Consider the following 23,992-nt stretch of genomic DNA (forward strand, 5'->3'; position numbering starts at 1 on the left):
CAGATATTAGACAATCATTAGATATCATTTAACAATTCATAACAATGAAAAATAAATAGCAATTGAATAAACAATATTAAACATTGTATTAATTTGGAAACTAACAGGATGGTGAATCGTCCTGGGTAGCACATTACATACAACATATTTACGACAAGTGGAGCCAAGGAAATGAAAAAAGTAGCCCCTGAAAGTAGAAATAGAGCTCCCGAAATTTTATCGAAAAAATGAAAATCAAGCCCCCGAAAAGAAGAATTTCCCTGCCATCTTTACATCTTGTTTATGATTCTTACTTTTTTAACTCTGCAGTGTCTATTATCACCAAATCCCTTCATATATAGTGCAATGTAGTTAATTAAAGAGCTAGGCTAGTACATGTAGTTGCAGTAAACACTGATTTCATGAGAAAGTGTGTAAAACCAGGCCTAATTGTCAGTATATCATCGAGGATCTAGACCTGGTACAGTCACATAAACTGAACTTTGTGAAATCTTGAAATCTACGCTGAAAAATGTTCACGCTGAAGATCACCAACACAGATAGGCGCACTTGGGACAATGTATTATTATTGCTTTGAATGTCGGCCCGACGCGTGACCCGAATCCTGTGCTTATTTGCTAATTTCTCAGCAATTGCACAATTCCTGAATTCCAGAATCCTTTGGCACATATTTTTTAATTTATACAAACAGACACTTTGGTGTTCATTTCATTGGATTCTGTACTAACTCATTTTTATATCGTTACCGAAACTGGCATTTACCTTTAAACAGCATTATCAGATCTGGACAGGTGCTGGCCTTATATACATGTTTATCTCAGTGTCAATGCATTAGTTTATTTCCAATGTCTTTATATTTTTTAAATTAATTTTGAAAAAGAAATTTATCCTGCTCTTCCCTTTTTTAATATCTCCTTTTACATGAAGACTAAAGTGTGCTTTAATACATGTTTATGAAGTTGAAATCACGCCAAGTTATATCTTGACACTGATTGAATTGTCAATGCAAAGAATATTTATAGAATTATAGATGAAAGTATAAATACACATAATTACAATACATGTACATGATATTAAAAAAAATAAAATTGAGTAGTGGAGGTACATGTAAATGGCCCGTGTTGGTCAGATGAGCCTAAACCCTGGCGCACACTATGCCATTATCATTCATTGCAATACAAATTTCAAAGAAATTATAACATTTGAGATGTACATTCCAGCAAATAAAGTCTTAGCGATCCGAGTTTGGAATAAAGAACTACTGAAATCAGTAGTCAGTCTAGTTTGAGCCTCCCAATAGGAATAAAAGTAAATTCAATTTCAAATCGTAATGACGTCATCATCAGCTGCGACTCTAAGCCAATCAGCTGCGACTTTAAGCCAATTTGAACTTTCCGACCAGAGGGCTTACTGCTAAGCAAAATCCTGATTTTATTATCCATAACATAATGCCCAACTTAAAATAAACTAATTTTACTTCTTGGAACTATTTAATGGAAAATGCGAATTCTGAAAAAAATTGCATCACATTGGATCGCACAGTGTGCGCCTGGCTTTATGTGCATGGTTTTATTTCACATACAGTGAAATATTGCGTGGAATCAAGGATGCATATTACATGTAGTTTCATATTTTTTCAACCAAAACTGATCTTTCAGGAAATGTAAAGTATTATTGCTGTATGTAATACAAGTTGGTCTACCCTTAAAACACTCTTTGGTCATTGTACATACATGTACAAGTAAATGTCCAATTCAAACCATAAAAATTCTGAAAATACATGTACATGTACTTTATTTCTCTTGCTGTTGTACTTTATACAAGGGATTAAGGAAAGAAAAAAAATACTGGAATAAGAGTTTCAACAACATACAGAGTAATGGAAGGACTTTATTCATTTATTTTTGTGCCTGAAGATATCCGTTTTTATTATGTATGCACATGTTTCTGTTATGCAAAGTTGATCGCCATTGAGTCTATAGGTACAAAGTTTTATGTAGCCTACTCTTGTCTTTCAGAATGCATCAAGCTCCATGAATCATATCTTAAAGTTCATGTTAATATGTACATATACATGTGTTTTTAAAATAATGATAGTAATAATACTGCATCTACTACTACTACTACTACATGTACTTCTACTACTACTACTACATGTACTACTACATGTACTTCTACTACTACTACTACATGTACTTCTACTACTACTACTACCATACTACTGCTACTACTACTGCTGCTGCTGCTACTACTACTACCGTACTACTACTACTACTACTACATGTACTACTACTACCGTACTACTACTACTACATGTACTACTACTACTACTACATGTACTACTGCTTCTACTACAACTACATACATACATGTACTACTAAGAAGATACATGTAGGGTTTTATAGTTAGTCAGTGTAGCACATGTTTAATAGGTACTCAAAGCGCTCTTACATAAATTACCCTGGCTATTTTATTCTACTGATTTCAATGCTTAAGGCTTGGTCCCACTGCACTTTACAGATGCAGAGAGGATGTAAAACAGAAAAGAATCTTGCCATCCGTTGGAAAACGTTATGGATCTATTTACTCTTTGCATGTATACGTGCTACGTACGCTCTGTATCCATTGAGCATTTGTCCACTGTCATTTCATTGTTCGTCCATTTTCTCCATTGTCTGGAGTGGATAAAAACGGATGAAGCCACCCTTAAATTTTGCTTGTCCGCTGTACCCGTTATGTATGAATACTTTTTGTGTCCGACGGCCAGTGGGAACAGGCCATTATAGCTTCTGCAAACTAAGGGCAATCGAGTATCACTCATCATCCTGCTTGAATTTCAGGCCACATGACCAAGGTCAAAGTTCATTTAGGGTCCATGAACTGACTACTAGTATTTCTTGGGTAACAACATTGAAATCTTTACCAAGGTTAAGTTTTTGAAATGTCATAAAAACTATATGGACCTATAATGAAACTTGGTCATAAGGGTAATCAAGTATCACTCATTGTTTTACATGAGTTTTAGGTCAATTGATTTAGGTCACATGATTTAGGTGAAAGGTCATTTGGGTTCAATGAACTTTGACCAGTTGTTGGGTGTATTTTCTGAATTTCGCACGAGTTTCATGGCATACATGTATTTGCAATGTCAAAAGTCATTTAGGGTCAATGAACTTTGCCTATGTTGTGACATATTAAAATTTTAAAGTACCATGGTTTTGAAAATTTGAAATAGTGTCATAACCTTGTATATATTAACTTTAACATACATGTAGGTGTAATAAAATATCACTGATCTTTTGTATGGGTATCAGATCACGTGGTCAAGGGAAAAGGTTATTTAGGGTCATTGAACTCGGTATGAATGATGTTTTTGTGAATAATTATTCACTTTTTTTCCTAAAGAAATGATGCTATGGATGGGATAAGTCATAAGAACCCATGATTTTCTGTTTCAAAGTCTGCAATCCATTTGATAATCCAGTGGTCCACAATGCAGCAACCCTGTGCACAATGTTCCTGAGCCTCGAGCATTTGGTACAAGGTTCCTGTATTACATGTACATGTACTTGTAGGAGCTCATTAAACTTCATTTCCCATTCACTGTGTACTGTAAACCATGTACCGGTAGATTACAAGAATGTTTGTATTAATTAGATTATTAGAAAATAATGTGGATATCATAAAGAATACAGTCAACTGTACATGGTTCATCCATAGAATACAAGTGTTGATACAAATTGTCATAAACGGAGGAAGATTTAATTGATACATGTATCAACCCCAAATCCCAGGGGGGAGGGGGGGGTTACTCGAACTATAAAATGATACACATGTGCCTCACCAAAAGCGAAAAGAGGGACTCTGGAACTAAACTTTGATCTTAAAATGGGTGAAATTGGTCATGACGTTTCTGCGTGATGAACCAAGTAGCAGTGTCTGAATTGCTGCGCAGAGTTTTCTGTTGAATTCAAGGAGTCATCAGTATTATGCCATTTACATGTAGCTGTGTTGAGCTCTGAGCCAACTGAGCTGGCACTGGAACAAGAAATCACAAATTTGAGGGTCTCTGGAACGGGGAAAAAATAAGAATTTATATGGCTTTCTACATTGCTAATCCTCTGGAACGGAAGTTTAAGCTGAAAATGGGGGCCTCCATCGCAGCACATACATGTAAGTATCATACATTTATACCAAAGTCCCGGGCCCCAAACCTCATATTCAGTCCATGTACATGTAGGATTGTTGGATTTAAATCAAAAGGTAAAGGCAAAAATCAAACCAATTGTTTTGTTTAACTTTTATTTCATCTTTCTGTAGGTTTAACAATATCCTGTTCCACTAAAGAAAAGGAGAGGATTGAGGCAGATTCATCATGTCTCTTATTACGAAGCTCCAGCAGCTCCAGGGTCCAGACCTGGAGAATCTTCAGCTGCTCTACAAGGCTCTGGAGTTCCCTGTGGAGGCTAGATTCTACTGTGCAATCTGGATAGAGGCACAAGAGTGGTAAGTTGAAGAAATATCAGTGACCCTGGAAAAGATTGCAAGAAGTAATAATTCTGGAATATCAAAATTGGTCTCAGACTAGTAAGACTCTGATTAAAGGTCAAGTCCACCTCAGAAAAACGTTGATTTGAATCAATAGAGAAAAATCAGACAAGCACAATGCTGAAAATTTCATCGAAATCGGATGTAAAATAAAAAAGTTATGACATTTCAAAGTTTCGCTTATTTTTAACAAAATAGTGATATGAACGAGCCAGTTACATCTAAATGAGAGAGTCGATGATGTCACTCACTATTTCTTTTGTTTTTTATTGTTTGGATTATACAATATTTCAATTTTTACGAATTTGACGATTAGGACCTCCTTGCCTGAAGCACAAAGTGTTAAAATAATGGAATTCCACGTGTTCAGGGAGGAATGAAACTTCATTTCAAACGACAATGACAAGAAAATCAAAATATTTCATATTTAATATAATAAAATACAAAAGAAATAGTGAGTGAGTGATGTCATTAGTTCCCTCATTTGCATACCGACCAAGATGTGCATTTTAACTGTTTTGTGAAATGAGGCGAAAGTTTAAAATGTCATAACTTTCTTATTTTACATCCGATTTTGATGAAATTTTCAGTGTTATGCTTGTTGAATTTTTCTCTTTTTATTCAAATTAAGTTTTTGTTGGGGTGGACTTGTCCTTTAATGTTACCTTGAACTTAATGTAACATAAAACTTGCCCAGAGCAATTATTGTACTGTACACCTACAATGTAGTACATGTTGGCCTCTTTTGTTCGGGTGGGTATGAAATTGCACCAGAACTATAAAACTTCATCTAAAAATAGTGTGAACTCAGTGACATCTTTGATTATGACTGAAACAATGAATTATTACTAATGGGACGCATCTGAGAATGAATCAACAATGGTATGTCAGGCTTTGTGATCTTAAATTATGCAATACCAGCAACTATACATGTTATATGGAAGAAGGGACCAATTATTTTAATGGAGTTCCACATCGAGTTCAAGATGATTCCATGCATACATGTACATACATTAGTCCAGGATAAGCCCCATAGAAAATTGAACAAACCTTGTTTTTTATACAGTGTATATACAATATTTTTTTATAGTTTCTTGTCAATGCGAGGGTGCTGATTACGAAGCTGGATGATGCCACTCGTGTAACCTTGAGCATTTTCCGCAAATTGGCAAAATCCAATATGGCCGCCAAAATATGCAAATTACCCATGAAAATCATAAAATTGTTCGCACATTGGCTGTGAAATGCATGAAATTGTGTGGCAGGAGTTAAATACTCTCTGATAAATATAATTTTTAACAAAATATTTATTTTCCTGATATTCAAAATGGCCGCCATAGGCTATTGTATACCCTGATATGAATAAGGAAACTAATTTTCACAAAAAGAGCAATAAACTGCAAAAAAATTGTTATGTATGAATGAAGTAATATATGCAAATCATCATTACTAACGAGATATATCATTTATAATGTCATATATGGGAACATTGCTGTATTTGATCTAAAATAGCGCCACTGGCCCAAACAGTATTGTGTACAATGGCAATGGCCGGGGCAAAAAAAATGACAAGATTGAGCATTAAAATGCATATTATTAAGATAAACGAGTGGAATACTGACTAGAACATAATTGTAAATATGCCATTTATGTGATATGCTGTATTTTGAAATTCAAAATTGCCGCCATAGCCCCTACATGTACATGTATATTCATCATGTACAATGCGAATGGAGAAACTAATTTTCACACGAGTAAGAAACATAAAATGCATGTAATTGTGATCTACGAGTAAAATATTGTCTGACAACATGTTTTATAGCAAGACATATCATTTCTTTTGTCATGCATGAGATAAATACTGTATTATGAAATTCAAAATGGCCCCTATAGGCCCTAATAGTATTATCTACAATGTGAATTGGGACATATAATTTTGTAAGAATTTGGATTTGCTTGACTATGACATCCATATAATCCTGTTGTATGAGTAAAACGTTATTTGAAAACATTTTTTTTAATCATCGCATTTCTTCTTCCATACCCTAAATACTGTATTTTGACATTCAAAATGACCTCTGCAAGCCCTAACTAAAGTATGTAACATGCGAACAGGAAAACTAATTTTCACAAGAGTGAGAATCATAAAAATGCATAACTGTGTCTGTGATGTACGAGCAAAGATATTGTCTTAAACATTATATCTCACTAGATATATCACATATTGGCCGTGGACATGGCGGAGGTAATAAATGCTGTACTTTGTGAATATTGGTTTCCCACTGTGCATTGTACATAATACAGTTACATGTAATGTTGATGGCGGTATTTTGAAAGTCGAAATACAGTATTTACACTGTAACACAAACATGAAACCTGAATGATATGTTTCGTTAGAAAATAGTTTTTAGACAGTATCCAAAATTTTAGCGCTCACTCTTGTGATTTCTTTTCTCCCATTTCTCATTTTGCATAATACTTTTAGGGCCTTTGGCAGCCATTTTGAATATCAAAATACAACATTCATCATATACATGACATATTAATAATACATTTTGTTAATAATTATGTTTATAGTCAGTATTCCACCTGTTTAATCTTCATAATAAGCATTTTAGTGATCACTCTTGTGAACTTTTGGGCCCCCATTGCCATTGTACGCAATACTGTTTGGGCCAGTGGCGGCTATTTTAGATATCAAAATACAGCAATGTTCCCACATATGAGATGTGACATCATCAGCCCACCTAATGAATATTCATGACGACTGTTTTCACAAAATATTGCTAAGCTTTAAAGTTCAATAACTTTGTTATTTGTAATCCGATTTTGATGAAATTTTCGGCATTTTGCTCAGTGAATTTTACTCTATTTATTAAGCTATACATACTTTCAGCCCGGACCATCCCTTTAAAATGTCATAACTTTGTTATTGATTGTCCGATTTGGATCAAATTTTCAGTGTATTGTTAGTCTGATTTTTCTTTATCTGTTCAATCATATTATCATCAGCCTGGAGTATCCCTTTAAAATAGATGTGCCTTGGCTTTACAGGGATGAAATGAAAATAAAATGGTTCTCAGAATACCAATTTGGAGAAATATATTAGGGATTTTATCTCTGATTTTTAACGGAGATGATTTTTTGAAAAAAAAATATTTTAAAAATATTTTAGAACAATAAGTAAAGTGTACATGTACAGTATATGGATGGGCCATAGTTCATTCATGGCGTACCACCTTGTACCAATGCATTAGTTTAAAACAAATCTATGATAACACTCATACATGTACATGTACCATACAACGTATATGTTTGTGATTGTCTGATTGACTTTCCCTGAGTTTGCTCAATTCCTGGAATTGCATGGCTCATTAGGGAAAATCCCAGCTTCTCATTAGGTGGTTTCACACCGCCTTTATCATAAGAATCCCCGTTAAATTACAAAAACTTTTTAAGGCTAAAAAATAGCCATTATTCCTGCATTCACACCGCCCGAAACATACCCTTCGGAATAAGTTCCTGAAGTTATGAGCATGCACATAGTATGGTCTGATAAGCAGGCAAGGCGCGAGATTCAAAATCACTAGCCCAGCAGCCACCCACGATGCCGCGCCCAACGACATGTTTAGCTAAAAGTTCCCGTAAATTGCTTTCACATTGCCAAAATACCCGCGACCTTGGAAAAATCCCAGCGAAAGTTCTCGTAATTTCGCCAAGTACCTTCTATTTAGCGGGTATTTTCTTTCGGGGAAATTACGCGTAGTTTGCTTTCACATTACCAAAATACCTGGTATTTTCTGATCGGGATAAATTTCCCGATCAGAGAATACCTGGAACTGACGAACTTCGAGGCGGTCTGAAACCACCTACAGGTACATGTACAGTGTATTGACACAGGATGTTCCAAAGACAGGCAATTCAAACTGGGTTCAAGCATGGTTAAATTAATCTCAAATTGAAATTCAACTGAACAAAAATATAAAATACAGGGGTGGTATTTTGATAATTGTTTTAACTTTTCCTTTAACTTTTATTGTAACTTAGCATGATAACAGCTCTGTAAAATAATCTTAAAATCAGTATTTTGAAAATTGTCTTTATTCATCTCTTTTAGGACATCCCCTATTTTATCTCTGACATGCCCAATATTTTATCATCAGTCAATAATTTAGATTGTAACATGTAGGTCAACCAATAGGAGCATCTCTTCTGTAAAAATATTTTGCGCATTATTGACATGAGGCATAATTTCCTGTGCGCCTCTGACGCTTACAGTATGTTTGTGCGCTTAGTGTGCTAAAAATACACGTGGCTGTCCTCCCGGCCATACATACATTTATGTTCTTTGAAAAGATTCATCATCTCGAATGAGATCTTTAAATTGCTGAAATGTCTGCAAATCCGTCTCTTTAATATCTCCAGAATGTTTCTTTTTGTAAAATACAAGATGTTCTTGTGTGATGCAGTAAGGAATTATTATTTTTGACCAAAAAATATTGCATACTACATTGAGTTACAATTGCTCCCTACATGTACCTCTTGTAAATTTTATTGTATTCTCGAAGGAAGTTAACAGGACACAACTGAGATAAAAGAATTTTCAGAATTCCTTTGATCTCTATATCTTGCGCACAGAGATACAGTACATGTATGTATGCACCATTCTTACAATGTAGCTTTATGCATCATTATTGCTCTGATTTCAATATACACGCTCAAAGTTATACAAGAAAATTTACAAGAAATTTTCAGAATACAAATTTCATTGTGTTCTCCAAAGATACAAGAATATTTCAACGAAGACAATTTTCAGAATACTGCCTCAGAATGTGTGTTACCTTTTACATCATGAGACTACGGTATGTTGAAATAAAGCTTGGATAAGGGTTATTGAAGTTCGGATCACATTTTGTCTTTTCCCCAATTCAATATACATTTGCTATATATATATGATTTAATATTTCTGGAGAGGAAATACACTTTTCCTGATTTATACAGAACAATTGTAAAGTGAGATTGCATGCATGCAATACAAAATACAATTTTTTTACAACTTTCAATAACCTACATGTAGGCCTACAGTACATATACTTTCATTCAAGGTTGTTTTTTAGGTGGTCTGTCTCTGACAGATCACCTATTGATTTCGTCAGAATTTTCTTTATTTCTTTCTTTATTTCTTTATTCTTGGCACCTATGTTTGTCGCCAACTTTTCTCGAAATTGGCTGAATCAATTTTGCTGATTTTTTCGTCATATATAGAATCTATCATAGAGACGGCAAACTAAGCTTTTCAAGGTCATATGGTCATGATGACGTCATCTACGCGCCATTTTGTAAAATTCTTCATTTGATCATATCTTCATTATCAATTATCAAAAATTAACAATATTTACATGACATTAACTTCATGTCAAGGGTCAACTGTCAATGTCATCAAAGGTCATGTAAAGGTCATGACGCGCGCGTCAAAGGTAAAAAAATCGTCCAAATGACCTATAAATTTTTTTGGGTACGTTTCAGGTCATTTTAAGCATTTCAAAAATCGCGCGCACGTATGCGCGCGCGTTTCCGCGCGTTACACCTTAACGCAACGCAGAAAAACCGTTTCTTTTAATATCATTGCATTGCTAATAAAATTCTGAGCAATTTGATACCTTGATCAACCTTCTACAACCATTAATATAGAAATTAACACCCATTAAAGTTTGCAGCACGTGTGCGCGCGAGCTCTCACTATAGGCCATATATGGGCAAAAACATGCCTATTGTAAATTCACTGTAGCTCTTTAAAAAGTCCGTTGACCCCCAATTTTTTTTCATATATCGATAGAGTATGAGTTGTAGATTTGATTTCATGTCACCATTGTCCCTAAATTATATCGTGACGTCATCAAATAGGCGCCCAAACTAAAAATTTCATTTTTGTCTCACCTGCGAAGCAAAGTGAGACTATAGGCGCCGCTTTTCCGACGGCGGCGGCGGCGGCGTCAACATCAAATCTTAACCTGAGGTTAAGTTTTTGAAATGACATCATAACTTAGAAAGTATATGGACCTAGTTCATGAAACTTGGCCATAAGGTTAATCAAGTATTACTGAACATCCTATTAGAGTTTCATGTCACATGACCAAGGTCAAAGGTCATTTAGGGTCAATGAACTTAGACCATGTTGGAGGAATCAACATCGAAATCTTAACCTGTGGTTAAGTTTTTGAAATGTCATCATAACTTAGAAAATATATGGACCTAGTTCATGAAACTTGGACATAAGGTTAATCAAGTATCACTGAACATCCTGCATGAGTTTCACGTCACATGACCAAGGTCAAAGGTCATTTAGGGTCAATGAACTTTGGCCGAATTGGGGATATCTGTTGAATTCCCATCATAACTTTGAAAGTTTATGGATCTGATTCATGAAACTTGATCATAATAGTAATAAAGCATCACTGAAAATTTTGTGCAAGTTTCAGGTCTCATGATTAAGGTCAAAGGTCATTTAGGGTCAATGAACTTTGGCCGAATCAGGGGTATCTGTTGAATTACCATCATAACTTTGATAGTTTATTGGTCTAGTTCATTAAACTTGGACATTAGAGTAATCAAGTATCACTGAACATCCTGTGCACGTTTCAGGTCACATGACCAAGGTCAAAGGTCAATGAACTTTGGCCGAATTGGGTGTATCTGTTGAATTACCATCATAACTTTGAAAGTTTATGGATCTGATTCATGAAACTTGTACATAAGAGTAATCAAGTATCACTGAATATCCTGTTTGAGTTTCAGGTCACATGATCAAGGTCAAAGGTCATGTAAGGTCAATGAACTTTGGCCATGTTGGGTTTTTTGTTGAATAACCATCATATCTCTGTAAGTTTATTGGTCTAGTTCATAAAAAGTGGACATAAGAGTAACCATGTATCACTGAACATCTTGTGCGAGTTAGAGTAGTATTCAAAGTCAGCACTGCTGCTATATTGAACCGCGTGATGCAGGTGAGACGGCCAGAGGCATTCCACTTGTTTCAAAAATGACGTCATCAAATTTATGCAAATTTGGCTGTAACTTCTCGAATATAGATTATTTTTCGCCCAGATTTTGATATGGTGTAGTTTAGAATGTACTCTTTCTCCTCAGTTAACATGAATATTCGTTTTGAGAAACGCATCATTGCGTAAAACAGCGATGAAAAGAGGCATGTCATTTTTCCTCATTTTGCGTGTAATCTCTACATGGGACATGACTTTTCCCCAAAACTAGATTCGACATTCCTCTATTTCGTGAGCCATATCTCCATTTTTTCTTGTCAACTTTCCTTGAGCTTTTAACATGTTGTAGCTGAGATTCTGCGCTATCGGAAGTGTGCCCTTAATTTTTTGATCAGATGCCGGGATCATGCCCGTATTTCACTTGCAAAATTGGAATTGTAATTCTCAAAATTGCTTACGTGTAATCTCTATGGGGAATATCATGGCTCAATGGATAACGCATTTGACTTGCTTTCTCGAGGGCGGAGGTTCGATTCCTGGGGTAGAAAAGATGATTTTTTTTTTCATTTTTTTTTTCTTTTTGCCACCTCTTACATGATCCTTTATGATAATTAAAAGGTATGAAAGTTAAAATTTAGCAATATAAAACAGATTATAATTGTTTTTTTCATATCACATGTATTTTGTGTGTAATCTCTATGGGACATGACTTTTTCTCAAAACTAGATTCGACATTCCTCTATTTCGTGAGCCATATCTCCATTTCTTCTTGTCAGTTTTGCCGGAGCTTTTAATATGTTATAGCTGAGATTCTGGGCTTTCGGTAATGTGCCCTCCACTTTTTGATCAGATGCCGGGATCATGCCCGTTTTTCACTTGCAATATTGGAATTGTAATTCTCAAAATTGCTTACGTGTAAAGTCTATGGGAAACATTAATAATCACATTGAGCAATGGTCAAAATTTATTCTTAGGATGTCTAGAATCAAGATTATCAATCATATCTAAATTATTCATTTTATACATTAGCCGACTCTGAATGAAAAATCATGACAGACCACCTAATTCGTCCGCATGACGAATTAAATTCTAGTTTTTAATATGTTTCGCTGCCCATATATGATATCTAAATACATGTATATATTTTGGTTTTAACATGACCATGTATAGTTTTAGATGATGAGCCTGAAGCTGAATCATCTCTCATCATCTTCTTTATTTTGAACTTTAATATGTACATGTGCTTTTGTATGAACATCTACTGGTAAAATGCATCGATGCATCGATGCAAGAATAGATGCAGGGGTGAGAGTAGGGTACGCATTTTGATAGTTATTCTGAAGTTCAGGTCATTTTTTTTTTAGTTTAACAAGAGGTGTATATACCTAAAAACCCAAACTCCTTTTTAAAAATCCTTTTTTCTTCTTTCTTTCTCTCTCTTTCCCCTTCTTTTTCTCCCTTTTTCGTTCTGTGGTGGGACAAGCTTCCCCTTACCCCTCCCCCATGGCACTGGCCCTGCCTCCTACCACACATGTTCTCATCTTAAATTGTTTTTTACACTGTTTTCTTTTACATGCAGGAATACCATCGACATTGATAACCCATTATGCGAGGGTAGAGCTATTGATCTACTGAGAGAGATGATCAAACAGGTTCAAGCAAAGATCGAAGAGCTTTCTGATGAAGATATGTTCCCAATTAGACTCAAGCTCAACAACTTTACACATGAATTAAATGTAAGATTTTCTTTTGACTAATGGCGAATTGGCGATGGATGTATCGTCAACATCTTATCTTTAATAATCAAAGTTAGTTTTTGACATGTCATCATAATTCATCATAAAATGTATGGACCTAAATATAATTTGGAAATAGATCATATTGTGATGTCAATGTCGAAAGAAAGGAAGGAAATATTGCCATAAACAATCTGCAAATTGGTACACACCCACTATTGCCATGTGTACTACACAAATATTATCACCAGAGCTGCTACGTGGAATCTTATGCATTTAGGATGCATTCTCTCCCAAAACATTTGAGTTTTCATGCTTTTCTGTTGATTTCATTTATTCTGGACCTCTAGTAAACATAGACATATGGGAGTGCTACACAATTTGATGTAGGCCTACTGAACTTTACAACTGTGTACTTAAAGTATGGATTGGCGTGGCTGCATAAAGTGATTCAAATTCAATTGAAAATTTTAAAATTCATTATTATTACACTCGTTAAATTGCCCCCAAAATCTAGTAATGGATGTGCATAGACTACAGTTTCAGATTGACATATATTACATGTATAAAATGGTTTGGTAATAGTGAATGGTTTAATGGAATATTAAGTTTTGTGATTCTAACGCCAAGCCAATACACAGATTTTACTTTTGATTTAATCAAAGTTTTTCATTAAATACTGCCCCCCCCCCTCTCTCTCTCTATATAAACATGTATATATATTTAATGAACTTTTATAATTTATATTTTTTCTTTTCATAGAATCGTTTTAGTAATAATCCTTTTGGATTTGTCAGACTTATTTGCCATTGCCTAGAGAGTGAAGAGAGACTGGTCCAAAATTCAATGGTAAGTTGAATAGATGATTCATTTTACCCCAGCAACACACTAACATACATATGTGTAGGAATCTGTGTGCAGTCAGGCGGACTTGTGGGTGGTTGGTCCATGTCAAATGTTGAGGATCAAACTACTTCCCCAGTTTTTAACCAATTCTCATGAAATTTGGCACACACATTGGTTTGGGCTAAAGACATGCAAGACCAATTTTCCAAAAGTGTTTGGAACTGCATTACCATGGTAATGGTATGGGGTGGGGTATTACATGTAATCACCTTCAGCACTTGATATTGCCAGTTTCATTTGAAGGAAGCCATTCCAAGTCTCATAGAAGTAGTTGTTTTTATGTTTAATGTTCACTTTATAAAAAATGTGAAGTAGTAATGCATCTCAAAATACACATGTATCTGGCCATGATGTGTTTTAAGGTGGGCCGGCATATAGAAGGTACCGTTACATTTGTGCTACAAGCAAAAAAGCAATATTGATATAAAATTTGTAATACATACATGCTATTTTGGTATATTTGGTATAATGTTAAAAGGGACACCTACCAATTACTTTAAAGAAAATAAAATACCTGGGATTTCTTTGTTTTAACAATTAAGTAAAACCATCTTGGGCAAGTATATTTGACGGGTACAAAGGTTTTCAGAGTGTATTTTTCTTAATTATAAAAAACTACTAGGGAAGGACAGTGGTATAAAGATGACACTAAAACAGAGGCAATTGTGCCCAAAGAATGTGTTTTGTATTATGGCATTGACATTCAACCCAGCACCAGGAGACCTGTATAGCATGTCTTGCAGAATGTCGAGGAAGAGGATCTTTTAAACACTATAAATACAACCTCATCAGAGTATTTTTGCCAGGTGTAGGATGAATAGATTTATTTAGTACAATTAAATTGTTTTTTTGTTTGTGTACACACTAAAACTAAAAAGGGATGCGAAGTGTTGACTGTGCATTCATATTTATCCTAGATATGAGATCTCCTGACTCTCAGTTGTCACCCTTTGGTTTACAAGGCTTTGAGCCAAGAGATAAGAAACCCCATAACATGAGTCAAGTGAAATCATTTTTGTCTCGCCCACCAGAGGTGAAGGCGAGACTTAGGGATCCAAATGTCGTCTGTCCGTCACAAATCTAATGACAAATAACTCCACAACAGTAAGTCGCTTTTCAACCAAACTTGGATGGTAGATGGACTTGGGGGACCTGCATGTTATGCTGCAGTTGGAGGTCACATGGTAAGGTCAAAGGTCATTTTCAGGTCAACGTTGTTTACATGCAAGACTCTCTTATGACACCTAACTCCACAACCGTAGGTCGCTTTTCAACCAAACTTGGATGGTAGATGGACTTTGGGGACCTGCATGATATGCTGCAGTCGGAGGTCACATGGTAAGGTCAAAGGTCATTTTCAGGTCAACGTTATACATGTAGTTTACATGCAAGACTCTCTTATGACACCTAACTCCGCAACTGTAAGTCGCTTTTCAACCAAACTTGGATGGTAGATTGACTTTGGGGACCTGCATGTTATGCTGCAGTCGGGGGTCACATGATAAGATCAAAGGTCATTTTCAGGTCAACATTAAAATTTCCGTTCAAGGCTCTTAAGGCAAGTGTTATTCCATCCCAGTCATATTACAATGAGGTTTCGATACAATTCTGTTGCATGCCCTCTCGAATCATGATATTTCTGGTTATTTTCATACGTGGGCGAGACACAAAATCGCTTTTGCCTTGTTATTCATTTAAACCAATGTAGATATATATTAATGTACATGTAGTTGAAAGTGTTTGCAAGTATATTCATGCAACCAAAGCCAAGACTACATGATAATTAGGGGGTAGAACATGCATCGTTACATATAATTTACTAAAAGAAATTGTGACATGAAATTTTATCTGAAAAGATGATTGCACAAAATTATTTTAGTAAGAGTTATCCCTGACAAGTTATATATCATTGGAAAGACCTTACTTTAAAAAGTTGAAATATCCATGTTGTTTTCTTCAAGGGTGTAAAGTTTTTCTGATTCTAAGATTTTTTGGGAAGTAGCCCTTTTTCACATAGACACATTTTGACCTTTAACTTCTTATGACATTACCCTATGCCTTTCCTGATTGCATTTTTTTAATTCCTCAGACAATTTCCTTTTAGAATATATATCTTTTTATGGGTATAGAATGTGAAACATAAGAAATATATTCAATTGAATAAAACAGTGCTATTTTGGCAGAAATTTCAGTTGTAACGGAAATTGGCCCTCTTCAAAAGCATGGTCATACATGAACACAGCTTTGTCTACAGGAAGTAAAGTTAATCATTTGACATGTGGCATCAACTCTGTCTTTATTGAAAATTTTGTTATGAAACAGTGCTCTTTCCATTGTATGACTGTGTTCAATCAGGCTTCATGCTTTAGAATACATTTTTAAACATGAATGCGATTTTATTTTCCAAAAATTTGCAGCAAAACACACCTGTGCAAGCACCACCATGCAACAAAGATATTACAGAAAGCATTACCAACATACGAATGATGACACAGGTGAGTCAGTATTTGTTTTTCAAATATTATTTATTTTTGTTATTATCTCTGCGATACCGCCATCATACTATCAATTCAAATGTACTTTCTTTTCTGTGCAGCATTTGTATGAAATTGTTATGAAATTTCTTTTGCCGTTTTTAATTGTCTTTGGAGACGATCAAATGGCTTTGCAATTAGAATTGACAACACCTACCTGTAAAAAGACTTCCCGCTTAAAAAACCTGGTATATTTACAGCAATAAACAGACAATGCAAATGTAAAAGAGAACTTCTTGTGGATTATATCTGCAGGCCAACTTACGTACAATATGGATCTAGAGCAGGATATCGTAATTTTAATAATATATTTATAGGTGTGTGCATATTTATTTTAAATGTGTACCATACTTGTTCAATAGCGCAAACATTTTTGTTCTGACTAAAGCCCAGTGCAAACTACTTGATCTATTGCAATCCGATCCCCCCCCAAAAAAGAATGTAATAGCACTTGATTCCAACCTTAAAAACTTTGATGATCAATATTTTGACTAGTTGTTTACTGGAAATTCCAGTCTAATTCAATTGGTGCCTCCCTGTATGAATAAAACAAAATCAATTTCATCATCAGCTGTGACTTCATACAGATTTGTACTTTCCTCCGGCCACAAGGCTTGCAACAAAGCAGGATTTTTATTTTAGTGGCCCTAGCATTGTGCCGATCTTCAAATAAAAATATCTTTACTATCTGGAACTTTTGAAATTTAATGCAATTTGGCCTCAAGCAATTCTATTGTCAAATATGTACACATGAGTCAGCAAACTGCACAGCATTCCAACATTTTTAAAAAAGCTGTCTTATTTCACATAATTGTTTTGGAAATATACGAAGTCTGTGAACCATGTCAAGATGGAAGTTCCACAACTTCTATTTTATTATACCACTGCCATATCAAGCTTGAAGGGGCTTAGGAGTCAGGGTATGGTTAGGGGGTCATGCAGTCTTGGACTGGTCTGTCGCAAGTGTTGCGAATCAAACTACTTCCTTAATTTTTGCCAAGTGTTTATTAGACTTGGTACATTGTACACTCTAGGCTGAGAGTGAAGGTGTCAAAGACACATTTCTTGAATGTGTTGTTTACTGTGTTACTATGGTTATAATATATGACAATATACAAGGGGAGATAGTTTCATTTCTATTCCTCACATGAGGCTATCGTGATAGGATGGGGATGTCAACTTCAATGATACATGTATTTCTAGTTTGTCCAACAATGAAAACCAGATTCAAATGCTGGCACAGAATAAGGTACCGGTACAGTAATAGATGATGATTCCATAGCAAGAGTTCCCCCGAGTCTGTTTTATTATGTGCTGTTTTGGACATCAGATGGTCCACACTTTAACCAAACTCACCACCCTAGCACTTAATGCTTCTTTAACAGTGTCCTGCTTGTTGCTGTTTTTTGTTGTTGTTTTTGTTGTAGTTGTTGTTAAGAGCATAGTTACAATTTAAGCAAATAATCACCTTTGGGTTTTGGTGAATTTCTTCATCTTTGCTTTAGAAAGATGGCTACATGTACATCCAAATCATCTCTTGAATGATATATGTAGTTTGTCCCATCACTTTTACCAACAGTAATTACTTGTTTCATAGCAAACAAATAATTGTATTGATATAAATAAAGTTATTTAGGTAGAAAATAACGGGCATTGCCATTCTGTTTTATATGTTTGTATTTGTTGTAACAGAAAACAGAAGAAGATTTTGGAAATCTGAAACAGAAGCAGGAAATGTTTGTCTTTCAGTACCAGGAAAATTTACGCTTTCAGAGTAAGTTGATATACAGTGCGTTATAGAAAAAAAAGGTAATCAAAATCTAGAGGGCTGATATTAGTGCTGCAGCCGAACCGCCGAACCGAACGGAAGTTCGCCGAACTTGGCACTTCCGAACCGGACCGAACCGAACTCAAAGGCCTGGTTCGGAAGTTCGGTAAAAAAGTATGTTTGTATGCAATGCTTGAGTGCGATGACTACATAGATTTAAGTATAAAATTAACAAGATATATATTGGTTAGTGATTGTGCACAAAGTGAATTCCACTCAATATATTTTTAAAATCCACTATTATAGCTCTCATCTCGTCTTTGATTGAACTGTTATCAACTTAAGAATATTTTATTAACATAAATATATTTTTTCTTGATAAAATGAGGGGGCATTTTGAAGCTAAACTCGGTATAAAAGTGTGGTGTATTTACGTATTGCCGTAATCGATCGTGATCGTAATCGGACCTAATCATTTTGTATTTAATAAAGAAAAAGAACCAGACATAAATTCATTCCTCGTAAATGACAAAGTATGACAGTTTCGGTCTCGTGTTTGATTAAATTTTTATCATTTTCAATTTTTTTTTATAAACATGAATAGGCCTGGGAGTAAACATCGATTGATCGAATGGTTCGATTGGCATGCCGCCAATCACCAATCGATTAGCAAAATATACACTAATCGAATGTTCGGCAGATCCCGATTATGACGTTGGCATAACTCTAATACCCAAGTAATAATAATAAAATGACAAGAAAACAATGATGACAGCTGTTTTTTACAGGTTTAAAAATTATGTTACCGAGGTAATGTTTCAAAAATTATCAATGATTGTATCACATTCACAGTTACATACCAACATGATAGCGCTCCGAAAATGTTAATCCCACCCGACCTTGCCCTCATACACAAAATAAGTCATTGTGTGCGTGCACAATAATAAGTAAACACATAACCAGCTCACTTGAGCTGATTGGACCTTCGGATAGCCAATGAAACTTTGGGAAACAAAGAAGCAGAAGGCATGTGGTTCCCTTTATTATCAGGAAAGGTCATGACTTCAGAAATAAATTGACCCCTCCCCCATCTGTGTGTGTGTGTGTGCGTGTGAGGGAAAGAGAGAGGGAAGGATAGGGGGTGGGAGCCGGAGAATTTCTTTCATGTTTCAGAACAATGCAACCTTTTTTATATCCCCCTCAACCAATGAAAACTGCATTCCAACACGCGCCCGCCTTCACCAGTACTTTCTCGACTAGTCTCCAAAAATAGACCCAGTTATACATGTGGGTTCAAATGATAAAAAATCGTAATTTTGAAAGGTATTTCAAATGAAATATTTTTTTTTTTTAATACATGTGTAGCATCGTGGGCAGTGCCACAAGTGGAGGCGGGGACATGGTGTGGGCAAGGGATGAAATTTTTCAAGTGAAATGCTCCACCTGGGCTCAGTCTCAAAGAATATACTTCATGAATGAGTTGTTTACGTCTTTGGACTCGGCGGGGCTGATTCATTTATATGCAGGGGTGTGGCACTTGGAGGGATGCATGCATAATACCAGGGTACCAGTATTGATTTAGGAAAGATTTTCATTGGAACAATAAACTGAAAGATTTAATCTCATTTCATGAAGTTTCTTTTGATATAAAAAATCATGGAGAAGGGGGGAAAAGGGCCTCATTTATGCTAAAATTTGTGACTTTGATGGAGATTTCTTCATGGGGGGGGGTCACCATAAAGTAGGTCAACTATTGTGACTTAAAAGACGTGATTCCTGACGAACAATCGAATCATTCAATTATTTTTTCCAGGAAATAATCGAATGGTAATAATAACAATCGTCCCAGGCCTAAACATGAATATATTTTTTCCTTATAAAATGTGGGGACATTTTAAGCTTAACTCAGTTAAAAAGTGTAGTTGAATTACGTATTGCTGTAATCGGATGTACATTTAATTGAAAAGACATAAATTAATTCCTTGTGACTGACAAAGTAATGGTAAAGTATATATATTCCACCTTCTGAAATTTCCATATTAATATAAAAGATAAATAAATAAGAGATGAAGGAATGAGGGTGAAAAAAACAAAAAAGATAAAAATTCAAACCAAATCAACGCATGTTCCCTGATCGATGTTCCGGAAATGGTTGGTAAGGAAAGTTGAAACAGGAAGTCCAAACAACCTGCTCTCGGTTGCTATTATACAGGTAAAATTCGTATTCCAAACTTGAAACGTTTTTCCATTGTCAATATTTTCTTAAAAGTGGTTTAATCTGGCCAATTACTGAAAATGAAATGATAAATTATCAGTTCCGTCTTAGTTCTGACGATCAACGCCGAGTGATTTCACAACACTAAAATACGCAGTACAGTCCCATGTACTCATTTTCGTGTTAGAAATATGTTTGAAGTCACGTAGCGTCGATCTTTCTGGACCAAGAATGGACTGATATTTTATCTTATTAAAGTAATTCATTGACCAGATTTTACCACTTTTCAGGAAATAGGGACTTTCTAAAACACTCATATTCTTTGGAATGTGAATTTTACCGGTATAATAACAGTTGAGTGGAGGTTGTTTGTCTACTATTTCGACATTCCCGATCAACACTTTCCAATTTGAGAAGCTGCGTTGGCAATGACATCGTAATCGATCATGATCATAGCTACATGAAATAATCGTGAAAAAAATATTCTGATCTTTGTAATTCTATTTCTGTCCTGATTCTCTCGTTATCAATATTTTTTCTTTTGATTTTTTTTTAATTTTCATTTTAAAAATGAAAGTAGAAATGACTTATTTTTTGTTTATTAAAACAAAAGAAAGTTCAACAATTATCTTAACTATTCTTTTTAGAAACAAAATTTATTATTAATACATGACAGTTCATCCAAGAGATTACTTGTTTGTAGGTCGGCGATCTTTATTTTTTATATGTTAAATTTAATTTGGCATTTATTGCCGAACCCCGAACCGAACCAAAGTTCGGAAAAAAATTGCCGAACCCTGCCGAACCGAACCGAACCCGAACATGCCGCCTGACTTGCAGCACTAGCTGATATTCTGATAATATTCCATTTTGTGAAATTATTATGCATGGATATGAAAGAGAAACTCCTCAACTTCACATTGACACCCTATTTGTACCATTTGTGTCACGCATGACCGAAATAATTGATGTCAAAGACAACAGGTGCAGATACCACTTATTCAAAGTTTTGGTGAAGTGGGTAAAATGTGCGCTTGATAGAATAAGATGTTTTTTAGTAATTTTTGGAATGATGAGTCAAGGCATTCCTCTTTTAAGTGATGATTGAAAAGAGGGTCCAATCAAAACATTGCTGCCAAACTCAAGCGCTGATGAAAGTATTTACATCAGAATCTGCCCTTTTATCAAGTTTTCAAAAACTTGGAAAAAGTGATATCTGCATCTGTTGTCTTCAACATCAATTAATTCGGTCATGCGTGACACAATTGGTACAAATAAGAAATCAATTGAAAGCTGAGGGGTTCCTCCCTCATATCCAACCAAAATAATTTTAAATGGACTTTTAATATCGGCTCCCTAGATTTTGTTACCATTTTTCTGAAATGCACTGTAATAATTGATGTTACTCTTTCAATTCAAGTTGTTATTTCCACAATAAATAAAGATTTTAATGTGCTATTGAATATGGAAATAACATGAAGATCCTATAGAGACAATGATAACATGATGATTTGGGGGACAATCTTATTAGATTTTGGGGCCATGAGGTCAAATGGAGGATCTCCATAGCATATGTGATCTGGACATTCAAATGCATGAAGAACTTTCACAAAATCGAAAACCATGAACAAACTTTGCTTGAGAGATAAAGTTATTTTATTTTTTTAAATTTTGTTACAAATAGCTCGTTTGAATCAGCTTGCCTCGGCTCTACCAGAGAGTGATCCTAACAGGAGAGCAGAGGAAATTACCATACGTAAGAGAAAAACTGAATTAGAGCAAACGCTACAGACAGCAGCGCAAGAACTACTCCGATTAAGAATGGTAAGCAATGGTGGAACGTAACTCAGATACATGTTTGTAATGTGTCCATGAAGTTGAATAATTATTTTTTTACAAGTTAGGGAGAATAAATAAAGAAAACACAACAGAAAAAGGACAATACTTATTTTCAATTAAAATTGCAGTGGATTACCATTAAGATTTACCAATTCTTCCAAGGAAGGATGAAAAGAAGGATAGTCTTGAGAATGTTGATGCTAATTGTTTCCTCCATATATATAACACTTCAAGCATGCTGTAAAATTTATATGAAATTAATGAATTAGGACTATATGGCTTCTATATTGCATTAAAAAAAACCCTGTTGCCCAGTGGAGCTGTGCCGCCTGGATGGCCCTTCACAAATCGTGAGGGATCCACAGAATTCTACAGTTAATAGATAACAATCTTTCATTGTGCTATTCTTTCTCTGGTCTAGGATCTGGCGGAGAAACACAGAACCACATTGTACAGCTTGAAGATTCTGCAGAGCAGAGTTCTTGACGATGAACTGATCCGCTGGAAGAGACAGCAACAGCTGGCTGGTATAGGTGGACCTCCAGAGGGCTCCCTTGATCAACAGCAGTGCTGGTAAGCCAGAAGAATAAGTGACATATATTCTTCAGTAGAATGTCATGTATTGTGTATGGCATAGATAGTGATCACAGAACTTTTGAGCTTATATTAGGAAACTGAAGACAGTAAAAGGGAATTATAGGGGAAGTTCACCCTGACAAAAAGTTTATTGTAAAAATAGCAGAAAAAATAATAAAAAATATTGCCAAAGGTTTGAGAAAAATTCATCACATAATTAAAAAGTTATTAGAATTTCAATTATTTGATTTGTGACGTCATATGCGAGCAGCATTCCTACATAGCGAATGGTAAAATATCAATGAAATGTCATTTTCTCAGAAAATTGAAAATGGTTTTCTCTGTATCTTTTGTATATTAATAGACAAATCATTTCATACCCGATCATGAAAAAAACAAAATTAAGTCATCAGGAACCATACAAAATTTGAAATTCATACATTTTATATTACATAACACATGGGGCAGCTGCTCGTTTATGACGTCACAAATCCAAAATTTTGAACTCTAATAACTTTCTTACTCTTTAACGGATTTTCCTCAAACCTTCACCAATATTTTTGTCTCACCTGCGAAGCAGAGTGAGACTATAGGCGCCGCTTTTCCGACGGCGGCGGCGGCGGCGTCAACATCAAATCTTAACCTGAGGTTAAGTTTTTGAAATGACATCATAACTTAGAAAGTATATGGACCTAGTTCATGAAACTTGGCCATAAGGTTAATCAAGTATTACTGAACATCCTATTAAAGTTTCATGTCACATGACCAAGGTCAAAGGTCATTTAGGGTCAATGAACTTAGACCATGTTGGAGGAATCAACATTGAAATCTTAACCTGAGGTTAAGTTTTTGAAATGTCATCATAACTTAGA

At 35.1% G+C, this 23,992-nt stretch overlaps 1 protein-coding gene across 5 annotated transcripts in view; it reads left to right on the forward strand.

The window, feature by feature from the left end:
- Positions 1 to 23,992, forward strand: part of LOC121411222 (signal transducer and activator of transcription 5B-like) — a 68,518-nt gene that overhangs the window by 8,222 nt on the left and 36,304 nt on the right. For all 5 annotated transcript variants that reach the window (XM_041603811.1, XM_041603810.1, XM_041603815.1 and 2 more), the window contains exons 2-8: positions 4,321 to 4,506; positions 13,126 to 13,282; positions 14,045 to 14,131; positions 16,606 to 16,683; positions 18,415 to 18,496; positions 22,390 to 22,529; positions 22,966 to 23,117. In XM_041603811.1, coding sequence (XP_041459745.1) covers positions 4,376 to 4,506; positions 13,126 to 13,282; positions 14,045 to 14,131; positions 16,606 to 16,683; positions 18,415 to 18,496; positions 22,390 to 22,529; positions 22,966 to 23,117 — 827 coding nt within the window. In that variant the 5' untranslated portion in view covers positions 4,321 to 4,375. The remainder of the gene's footprint in view (positions 1 to 4,320; positions 4,507 to 13,125; positions 13,283 to 14,044; positions 14,132 to 16,605; positions 16,684 to 18,414; positions 18,497 to 22,389; positions 22,530 to 22,965; positions 23,118 to 23,992) is intronic.

This window comes from Lytechinus variegatus, chromosome 3, assembly GCF_018143015.1.
Source record: "Lytechinus variegatus isolate NC3 chromosome 3, Lvar_3.0, whole genome shotgun sequence".
Taxonomy (NCBI): Eukaryota; Metazoa; Echinodermata; class Echinoidea; order Temnopleuroida; family Toxopneustidae; genus Lytechinus; species Lytechinus variegatus.